This window comes from Centruroides sculpturatus, unplaced genomic scaffold (assembly GCF_000671375.1).
Source record: "Centruroides sculpturatus isolate CEXI.00-Female unplaced genomic scaffold, Cexi_2.0 scaffold55, whole genome shotgun sequence".
Classification (NCBI taxonomy): Eukaryota; Metazoa; Arthropoda; class Arachnida; order Scorpiones; family Buthidae; genus Centruroides; species Centruroides sculpturatus.
Window position 1 is genome coordinate 1,295,123 of NW_019384374.1, and position 10,970 is coordinate 1,306,092.

A 10,970-nucleotide genomic window follows, 5' to 3' on the forward strand; every position below is an offset into this window, starting at 1 on the left:
CCCTATAATAAACCAATAAAATTACAGTAGCTTGTTTTTGACTACTTTCGTGAGTTTGCCGATATTTTACGTTCTACTTCAGAGTATTTACGGAATTTTAGCCACTTTTCTTATTAAAATAGCAAGCAGTTCCTTTTCTGGAATGAATAAAAGAAAAAAGGCGATTATTTTGATAGAGCTGGCGCGAATACACGAAAAGATAAAATCTTCGATAAAACGAAGAATTAAAATTCCACAGGTATTCGAGAGCCTGAATAAGCTCGATCAATCTCGATTCTGTAAAAGTATTAATCCTCTAACTATCCACCATGATGATGAACTATTTTCAATGTTGTCACTGTATGACGTGGCACAAAGGCGTTTGTTGATTGGATGCGCGTTTGCAATCGTCGCGAGTAGAACAAACTTTTTGTTTCTAGTTGCGGTTGCAGTCGCGCCGGTTTTCAAGGGAGGATTACTAGTTAACGGGAACAGCAGTCGCGGTTGCAGTCGCCTGCGCGGCTGGAAATCGCATAGTGTGACCAGGGCTTTACCCTCCGAATGAGGGGGTAGCCCTCCCCCGTACGAACAATGAATGTCTAATTAACCACCCCCGTACGCGCGACCCTTCGCGAGATATAGCCTTCCGAAAATTGTTCTACGGGTCACGTGACCGCATGTTAGCCACAATTTACCCTGCGAATGAGCGGTTCGGCGACCCCCCGAATTGAAGACCCCTCCGTGCGAACGAAAAAGTCAAAGGAACCATACCCCTGCGCGCGACCCTTTACGAGATATAGCCCTGTAAAGAGTTGCCTATGTCATTTCCGGCGATCGGGATCGACGAGTCGCGTCGCTCTTTCTACTAAGCCTATCGACCTATTCTAACGTTACTGCAGTCTAATTATTGCCGAGTTAGGTCCTTTTCGCACGACCCCGCGCTCATCCTTGACCTCGGGGCCTAGGGCCCTCATTCGCCGACACACTCGGGTTTCGATCACGGTCGGCTAGTACTACGCGCCGCTTTCGCGGCTTGTCCAAAACACCTGACCTACCTCTCCGGAGGTGACTGTCACTACTTAGGCTAATAGAAAACCGTTTTGAAACCAGATTGTACACTCACCTTCAACAGCGTTTCCTCCTGCGTCTCCCGCCACATCCTTTCGCTACCTGGCGACGCCTAGCCTATTCCCGATGTTGCGTAGGTGAGGACGGGGTGAGGCCGCTGGTCCCCGCCTCGGCTAGGTCCTGGGGGTCGATGACGAAGATGTTGGCGCCCGATGTTGTCTGAAAAATCACATAATCCAGGTTTCACATCCGCAAATAGGTATCCTTTGGTCACGCGCAATATACACAAGCTGCACTACTCACTGGGCGGTCGTCATCCCCCTGCCGTTCCTCTTCGTCGCCCTCGTGCACGGGAACATCGAAATAGGGCTCGTCCGGCGGCAGATGTTGATCCACGGGCACACCGATCGTCCGGAGTTGGAGACCCTGACGACCGGGGCCCGGGTAGACGGCCACGATGTCCCCGATGAACTGCCGGAATTTTGCCGATGTTGTTGGCAACTGGGACAGGACCCGCGTCCTGTACACGTACGTACAGTTGTAGCTCTGCAGGCTCCTGTCCGTGCGGAGCGACTTGATGGACTTCTTCAGCCAGCGATTTCTGCACTCGATGTTCTGAGTGTGGGCCTCGGGATCATCGGCGTCGACGAATCTGCTCGGAAAATAAAAGAAAAATGTCACTTTTCAATAACGCTTGTTCATTTCTTTCACATAACACATTGCAGTTTTATCTTCCTTACCTCCCGGGGCCCCGCTGGCTGTGATTAACGGTCTTATGTTCAGAGAAGCCCATCGTCGTACAACCGCGATATTGGGCCGCGCTGTCGGAAACAATGATGGAACCGCGGGCGATGTATCTGAGCATGTGGCTCCAGAGAACCCGTCGGCTCTTGTTGTCCACCTGAAAGAATACGAGAAACTATAACAAAACTTCCACAAAAACTAAAAAATAAAAGGAAATAATAATGCTTGGCTACTACTTACATGCCAGTACATCACCTCTTTTGTTTCCCGACAATAGGCACCGAAGATGGTGATTTGGGTGCCTTTAGTTACGCGGCCGCGGTTGTATTTTCGCCTCCGGGTGAAGGTCTCGTCGATCTGAAAATAAAACATACGAATATAGAGACAGACATTTCGGCAAAGTCAGAAACGTGGGTCGATGGTCACCTCGACGGTCATGCCTTCACCCCCGAGCTGGATGTTTTGCTGGTGGGAGACGAAAACCTCCGCAACTTCACGGCAGTAATTGTACCAATCTACCGCTGTTTTGGGGGCCACGCCGCATTCCTCCGCGGCGACGGTGACCGGCTCCTGCTTGACCCACGAATAGACAAGCATCAGCACCTGTAAAATAGAAAACCAACAAAACACATATCATCTCAAGCCATACGATCAAACTACAGAAATGCATAGCGTAACGTGACCCAGAGAAAAAGAAACCGCCGATTCTGCGATCACGTTTCGCGAGCGACTTCAAATGTCATACCTCTTGGGCTGTCAGCTGTGTCCTTTCGAAAAAGGTGTTGTGGGTGCAAGACAGGGAACCAGTGCACATGGCCCTGAAGACGGTGCCGCCAGTCCGCCTCCTCATCTTCTTTTTCTGCTGTACTTTTTCACAGCGGTAGACGAATCCGAACCTGTCAGATGGAGCCGGTTCCTTCCGCATAGTGCCTAAAGATTACGACAAAAATATCGAAAAACTAGTAAATTGAAATATTGGCAGTTAAGGTTTACCAATACTACTACTATTAACCCACGGGTCAAATATCGAAACAGGATAGCGGTTACTGTTATCCATGGTTTCAAAATGGCCGTACTTCCGACGGTTTGTGGTCCAGACGGATAAAAATGTAGCTAATGTAACAAAAACGAAACGAACCTAACCGAAGCGACGCCATTTTCGAACCATTAGTAGCATTAACCTACATAGCTGCAGATAGCACTCGTGTAAACGCGGGAATCGAGAAAAGGCTTACCTCCGCACTTAGGACATGGCGGAAAGAAACCGGTTAGGTCCGGATGGGGCACGAATGAGCCCTTGAGGATGAGCCCCACAAGATGGCAAAACGTCTGTGCAGCCTCTTCGGTGGGGAGATAGCGAAGAAAACTGTAAGATGTTATATTATTGAATATTGTGGCGGGATCCATAACGGGAGACGCCGAAATATCACATGAATAAGGCATGTTGCAGTTTCCAACACTTAACAAATACTGGGTTCGAGGATATAAAGGCGAGTACGCTTATATAACCGCGGGAAACGGTTACGAGTGTCACGTGACCCGCGGTCGTCACCCCATTGGCCCGCGAAGCCTCGAAAGACGGGTCCGAGTGTCACATGACCGCGCGCCCCATTGGCCCGCGGAGCACTGCATCTCTATGGCTGAGGAACGACCACGTGATTTGGCTGTCATGCGCAGTGCTGTCCTTGGGCTCATTTGTCTCAAATATGAGTTCCGAATATTTCTGGTAAGCGGACGTGCTGGAATAGTGGAGAAAGGCTTGGACTACAGTCAACATAGACCCGGGTTCGCGGCCCGGCGAAAATAAGACTAATAAATAATATTGTATAGTTGTATTTACAGGCAACAGATGGCGATTTCAGGCGGATGACGCGGACCAGCGTGGAAGGGAAAGATGGCGACCGCGAAGGCGGAACGGGGTTTCGCGAGGAGACAGAGACCTAAGGAAGGCGTCTGCGACAGCGCGCGCGGTAGAGACCACGATGTCACGTGACCGGATATACCGTAGGCGAACCTTTAGCGGCNTACGACTATATGCAAATATACATATAATTTTATATGGCCGACGGCCACAGTATTATTTCATTTCTTAACGCGGGCTATATGGTATTGAGATTTTTTTTAAAAAGTCGAATTTAGGTGGGGATTCTCGGGAGTTTCCCGAATCAAATAACAAAAACTAAACATTCGCATCACCGAGAATTAGTTTGAAGATTGTCGAAATTCAGAGATTACAATAATAATGTTTACGATAAAATGTACTTTTCGTCATACTGACAACGATAGGAATATTGTCGACTTTTCTTGCGCATTCCTGACAATGTTAGGGCCCCCTCAATCGCGGGGCCCCGGTGCACAGCATCCGCCGCACCCCCCCGATGGCCGGCCCTGATGGCTACCCCCTCATTCGGAGGGTACATCTTACCGAATGGTGACACTCCGTAAGTAATCCTACAATTTTTTATTTATAGCGTAGTTTATACGGATTATTTCCAAAAAAAAATATACGTATTTTGGAAGTGTTGAGTCGGATTAGTCTAGAATCGATTAATTTTATGGAAGAAAATCTTTCAAACAGCCGTAGTCCGTAAACTTGACAAGTGTCGGGTTGTGATTGGAAGGATTCGTAAGAAATCGGATTCCTAAAGAATGAAACGTATCTATATCTTATAGGGGGGTCGACTGTAATAGGGGCTCCAGCAGCCAAATGCCAAATTTTGCTTTGTTCTGATTGCCGTGAAAAATTTTTCGGTTCTTTTTTTCCTGTGATTTTGGGGCTCCCATGGGCCTATCGCTTTCCAGGGGCCCGGTGCGGTACACACCTACCCCTGAAAATATCCCATATAGAAAAGCAAAACGAATAAAAATTACAATAAAAAGCATTAAAAGTTCTACATCATTAAAAAACACGAAAGGTAAAAAGGAAATACATTACAATCGCATAAATAAGCCAGACAATAAAATCTAGTAAAAATTTAAAATTACATTAAAAATGGATTATCGGTTGTATAAAATTATTTTGCAAATAGCATTAAAATTGTTTACATTTAAGTATAAACAGAAACAGCACCATTACAGAAAAAGGTTTGGTTTGGTTTATTTGTATACGGCAAAGCGACACGTGGACAACCTTCCCGTTGGCGGATACCACCTGGGAGGACTATGGCAAACTATCTTCCATTAAGGTGTCGCTAACGTGAAGAAAATTCCTCGTGGCCAACTCGTTGGCCAAGCACGAGCCCTAATGTCCGAACGCCCACTACCAGTGTTCGGTGATTTAGCCACTCGCACCCTGGCAGTAATTAATGTACCCTTATTTAACGCTGTCTGCAGAAAGATTTAGTAATACAAATGCAAGTAAATTTGTCAGGTGATATTTCAGGATATGCAGTAGTCATTTCCGTAAAAAAAAATTAGTATCTATCAATACTCACCATAGCCCTTTTGGTGCTGTGCCCACCAGTGGCCAAGCGGTCTTCTTACCCTGAACACTGAGAGTTCGGTCGCGGATTCACGACTCGCTCAGACAGGCTGACCACGTGGAGTTTTCCGGGTTTTTTCCACGTCTGTAATGTCTAAATAGGTGCCAGTTTCCCTTAAAAAGACCTCCCGGAAGGCATCGCCCAACTGTGGCGTTACCATAACATAATAAACAAAATTTTGGTGCTTTGGATCTCAATCCTTATGATTTTTGGTTGTAAGGACACTTCAGAAGTGTGGTTTATCAAAGACAAATTGCAAATTTGGCAGCATTGAAACACAGTATTAAACTGCACGTGAGAAGGTTGCAGAGGATTAATTATAATTGGCCGTTAAACACACTGTTCAACCGTTCGTGTTTTACATCATCAAAATGGCGCCCATATTAAGCAGTATTTTCTGTATCGCTAAAGTCTCTGTTTAGCATGAATGTTATATATAAATAAATGTTTCCCACCAGTGGCAAGTGGATAAAATCACTGGACACTGATAGTGGGTTTACGCTTCATAAACGGGTTTTCTTCACGAGTCTAACACCTAAATAGTGGCTAGTTTTTTTCTTATAGAAAGTCCTGTAAGAGTTATCATTCCTTGGCAGATTCCGTTTTTCCAGAGTGGTAGGTTGCCACCTTAACCGTTCGGCCGTCTCATTATATTAAATAATACATACTATCCACTGTCAATATTCCTCTGAAACGAATAGTTTATTCGTCTATAGAATTTACATTTACTTATTTTCGCATTAATGATTTCATTAACTTAACAATATTTTCTAATCATACCAGTTCTCGACATTAAGAATCAATGAAAAAGCAGGTCGCTACTAAAAGAATGTAAATTAGTTTATCTTAAAATATTGACAATTCTTACAATTTAATGTAAACAAAATGGTGGCATTTGAGACGGTTAAGACTTCAGCCTGCCGCTCTTGGGAACCCGGGATCGAATCCGAGTAGTCGAAAACCTTTGGAGTTTTCTTGGAGTGGTTTATCCCGGATACGTCTGGCTCAATCCCTCACCATCCACAGATGAATCCCTCACCATGAATCCCGGATACGTCTGGCTCAATCCCTCACCATGAATCCCGGATACGTCTGGCTCAATCCCTCACCATCTGTGGATGTGAGGAATTGAGCCAGACGTATTCATTCTTGAATCCTCAATTCCTCACCATTCTTGAATCTCTAGAGTGGAAGGCTGAGGAGTTAACCGCTCGGCCATCCGGCCGCTTAAAAGTGTAGGGTATTATAAGAGAAATTGACATATGACAATTAAAGTCATTGTCAAAGATGAACATTTCTTGTCGTACAAAAGTTGTATCGACTCAAATATCAAAATTGGGTACGTTCACAGATCCATATTTTAATAATAAAGATATAGATGGCCGAGTCTGTAAAGGAGTTCTAAGCTGTTCTATGAGATTCAGTATCAAATTTAAGTAGGAACTTTTCACATATCTTCATGGGTGATCCGACGAGATATATCGAGATTGTCCCTCACTCTTACTTGTTATCAGTATGTCTTTGATGGACTCGGAAAAAGACCCTGTTAGTGCCATCAGAACGAAAAATCGAGTAAATAAAACAGTAGCAAAAATAATTAATATTTATTAAGAATAATGAGAAAGAAATATGCAAGAAGAAATCTCATTTACCGAAACATATAAATAATAATAAAGAGCGATAATTTTAATAAAAAGTGTTCCAATGACAATTATCTGAGTAAAACATGAAAAAGTTTAAAGTTTATGTTAACTTATTTGAAAACAAGGAAAGTAATTAAACTTGATTTTCTCTCATTTAAATAAGAACAAGATTGTAAAAAAGTATTTCGTAACTGTTAAAATCGATAACTGAACACAAATTGCCATAGGCCTGAAAAATTGGTTGCAAAATCTATATAAACATTTTATTATAAAATAAAAATTAGCCTATGTTAATGTTATCGAATTGCTATTTGTCCCTGAGTTCGTAATTGAAGTCATTGCTTCTTCATGGCAATACCATTCCTTCGCACCAGTCTAAATCCGTGGGTCTTATAACCCAATCTATAACGTGAACTACACCGTTTCTTGCTGGAATATCTGCACGATACACTGGAGAGTTGTTGACTTCGGCAAAACGCCCTGAAAGTGAATTTTGTACTTTTAGGAATGAATTACTTGTGATTATTGTATGTTTAAAGTCTTATTTTTAAGAAAATAGCGTGTTATCTGCAGGAAGTTAAAATATACTTACTGTAGCAACCATCGACCCTAATTCCAGCTTTAACTGAATGCTCTTGGTATGCAGTTTGTAAATATTGACCATCGAGTAAGTCGCCGCCATAATATACACCTTCCAGAATATGATACAGGAGAAATTCTAAAAAGAACACAAAAATATGAGGACGATTTCGATGAAATATAATTTTATTAAATTTCTCAATCAACAAATGTTAATTTAGACAGAATTAGATAACCCAACAAATAGGGTATAACGTTTTGCAGGGCAAATGTTAATTTGCCCACTTGGCAAATGTTAATTTGCCAAGTGGTATTACCTCTAAGAGCAGTGATGTTAGATTTAAGAATGTCCATGTCCTCTTTTTCGATCTTCATCAGAGCATCATTGCTTGGTAAAAATAGAGTGAATGGTCCCGCTTGTAAGTAAAATCAATCGGTTATATATTAAATTTTTATACAAATTTTACGTAATAATTGTTACTTACCTCCACGTAAATATCCCGTAACGTCAGCAGCATCTGCTAAAGTAAGGAAACCATCAAATCTATCACAGACCGTGATGGTATCTATTATGTCTTTATCGGCCGGCGGATGAAGAATTCCATCAATTATATGTATGGCACCTCCGTGTGGACCTGGTATATCAGCTGTTATTATCCTTCTTCCGTTGATAGTAACTGTCTGGAAGGCAAGACAACATTTTAAAACTAGTTCAGGCTATACCTGCCTTCTTTACAGAGGCATAAGATGCTTACTTCGTTCCTGTAATCGTTAATAAATAAGAGTGCATTGTTTGATTTGGACTCCACGAGTCTTTTCTCACGCAGATCTGAAAGTGTAACTCTTCCATGAACGGCATGATTTAGAAGAATAAACATCAATGCCTGAGGATTTCTTTTCCATTTTTGTAAAAGTGGTTGTGGCAAACGCAAAATTACTTCGTTTGATGGTAGGAATAAAGTATACGGGCCTGAAAGCAAAACATTACAATAAAAATTGACGTTTCGAGTAATTGCAGAGTGGCATTTCTATATACAAGATAATAATTATTAAAGCACATCTAAAGCAATGAAGTCATTAATTAATGTTAAGATCAGGGATCGAGTGAAGAGCAAACTTTGGCTCTTCACAGATCGAATTTCTATCCCTTTGTCCCATCGTGGAGGCTGATCCCAGCGAGGATCTGATCGAATACTCAACAGCTGAGACTTTTTTAGTGTCAATATACAAAGGGAAGAGCGAAAAATACCTACCTCCAGCTGATATTAATCGCAGTAATCCATTTTGAGAAAGAGGAACGTGTTGAAACAGCAAGTTTGCATCGTATCGTTCAGTGATCTCTTCTAAAGAATTTTCAAGATTATGGTTTTCGTTGCTAATCCTTGGTGCACAGTTCGGCAATGGTTGTTGCGGAGGTTGAGGAGCAGAAACAAATTCTTGTCTTATACCATGAGGAACGGCTGGGCCGACGGAAGGTCTAAAAGAAGGCTGAAAAGGCACGGCGTTATTCGGCTCTACATTGATGTTCGGGTTTATTAATGGTGGAAAATATGTGCCTCTGGACGGATAAGGACGAGAAGAAGGATGAGCATTTACAGTTTTGTCGATCTGCGAAATAAATCGCGTTTCGCCTTTCTCGTAGTGGTCCTTCGGTTCTGTATTTTCTCCAAAATGTAACTGACTGCTGAGTGTTTTCTGGAAATGGACAGATGATTGATGCTCTCTATCATTAACGACAGATGGTTGTTGACCTATGTTAGTAACTACAGATGATTGGTGTTCATTGTTAGATTGAAACAGTTGCTGGTTGGCAGAGTTGGGACGAATTGAGGGATGATAGCGTTTAGGAGGTAAACGCTTTTCACTTGAATGGACACTTGAATGACCTTCAAAATACTATAATATATACATAAAATTAGATTCATTAATTATATTTTTAATTAATGGACTCACCCTGCTAACAACAGACTATGGGTCATTTGTTAGCAGGAAAAGACTCTTAGAAAACAATAACGACACCTTAAATATCAATTTATATATTGTATTGTATTGTATATATTGTATATAAAACGTGTATTATTAAAATTTTATTTAATTTAACGTGTATTAAGGAAAACTGGTAACATAATCTATAAAAAAAAAAAATGAATACTAACCTCAATATTTTCGTATCCTTCAGCGTTAGGATGAATTCTCTCAGAGTTATCTGCAAAATTCTGTTGTTTAAACTTCTCCTCTACTAATTTTGTCTCCTGATTACGTATTCTTAATCCAAAGTGATGGTCATTTTTGTGGAAATTGGGATGAGGACGTTGCTCCTGTGCCACTTCCACTCCTTCTTGTTTAAATCCTCTTAAACCGTGAAGATTATTCTCTTGAACATTAAGATCTTCCGCGTGTTGAAAATGTCCCGTATTTGGAAAATTAGGAATAATACCGATGGGTTTTAACTGCAATACACCTTGATGACTGATTTCAAACGTTGGATCGTTTCCTTCTTTCTGACCGGGGTGATTATTATGAAGTTTGGTTCGTTCTCCATTAAACGGTGGTGGTTTACCAGGAAAAATAGTTTGATGAAAGACTTCACTTTGTTGAGATTCTTGCACGTGCTGGTCTTCGAATTTAGCACCAATGAAAGTCCTCAAATCTGTAATGGGTTCCGAAACGGGGAACGGTTCGGCATCCAACGCTCTCAGTTGCTTAACTTGAGATTCTGCCGCGTGATAATCTTCTTGATGGTGTTTTGGCTGCTCTCTAACAGGCTCCTTCGCGGCGTTAACTAATTCACTCGGCACTACAACGTATAAGTTTCTTTGAGAGGGGTCGATTTTCGAGTCGTTCAGCTTCCTAGCGTAATGATTCCTCCCCCTAATGGGTCTCCATCCTCCGTAATTAACTCGTACGCTCCTGGTATCGTCTTCATCCGATTGCCTACACCACGCGTGACCAACAAACACCAGCAGAACCACTCCAAACTTCTCCGTTCTCATTTCTAACTCGCCGTCCATCCCAGGTCATCTCTTTTATAAAGGATACCCGATCACGTGACAAACAAGATTGCTATTTTGTTTTTTTTTCTAACAAACAAACACTTCCTCTTCCTCCGTTCTAAACTCACTAATACGACAAATAACGCACTACAAAATAACAATAGACATTTAATAAATAAAAGCGAATTACGAAAAATAAATTTTAAAAAAAATGAATTTGTCTGATTGCATTTTCAGAAGAAAAATGAAACTTAAGCAGTTTAATTTAAGAATTAAAGTAAACCTTTGCGGAAAATGAAACGAAAAATTAGTAAAAACTTTTTAAAAATATGAAAACAAACTAAACTTTGTGTTTTAGGCAAAAATAGGCAGCAACGTCAAAATAAGCATTTTTAGGCATTATAAAATACCATTGTTTCGGTCAAAATGCTCATGAAAATCATTCATACAAAATCTTAGCCATGTATATGCCAAGGAAAAAA

At 41.6% G+C, this 10,970-nt stretch overlaps 2 protein-coding genes across 4 annotated transcripts in view; both read right to left on the reverse strand.

Annotated features, from left to right (window-relative positions):
• The window catches only part of LOC111616587, a 6,203-nt gene extending 2,946 nt beyond the window's left edge, over positions 1-3,257 (reverse strand). Inside the window, exons 1-7 of one of the 2 annotated variants that reach the window (XR_002755279.1) lie at positions 3,027-3,257; positions 2,537-2,721; positions 2,218-2,394; positions 2,032-2,148; positions 1,788-1,948; positions 1,351-1,699; positions 1,103-1,266 (exon numbers count right to left, since the gene is read on the reverse strand). Coding sequence is in view for 1 of the 2 variants with exons in the window: in XM_023357988.1 (XP_023213756.1) it covers positions 1,165-1,266; positions 1,351-1,699; positions 1,788-1,948; positions 2,032-2,148; positions 2,218-2,394; positions 2,537-2,721; positions 3,027-3,234 (1,299 nt within the window). In the remaining variant the exon portion in view is untranslated. Of the gene's footprint in view, positions 1-994; positions 1,267-1,350; positions 1,700-1,787; positions 1,949-2,031; positions 2,149-2,217; positions 2,395-2,536; positions 2,722-3,026 lie in introns of those variants that run through there. The other variant, XM_023357988.1, reaches the window with a different exon arrangement.
• A 3,671-nt stretch (positions 3,258-6,928) lies between these two features.
• Positions 6,929-10,679, reverse strand: LOC111616602. Of its 2 annotated transcripts, XM_023357998.1 has the most exons (7): positions 9,652-10,679; positions 8,749-9,391; positions 8,251-8,465; positions 7,981-8,176; positions 7,813-7,911; positions 7,509-7,634; positions 6,929-7,396 (listed from the first exon to the last, which is right to left on the reverse strand). In XM_023357998.1, the coding sequence occupies exons 1-7, from the start codon at positions 10,504-10,506 to the stop codon at positions 7,263-7,265; spliced, it is 2,268 nt and encodes a 755-aa protein (XP_023213766.1). In that variant the 5' UTR covers positions 10,507-10,679; the 3' UTR covers positions 6,929-7,262. The 2 variants fall into 2 exon arrangements, 1 of the variants encoding a protein (XP_023213766.1); XR_002755283.1 differs by lacking the exon at positions 6,929-7,396 and having other exon boundaries at positions 7,518-7,634; positions 7,813-7,883.
• Positions 10,680-10,970: the final 291 nt, after the last annotated feature.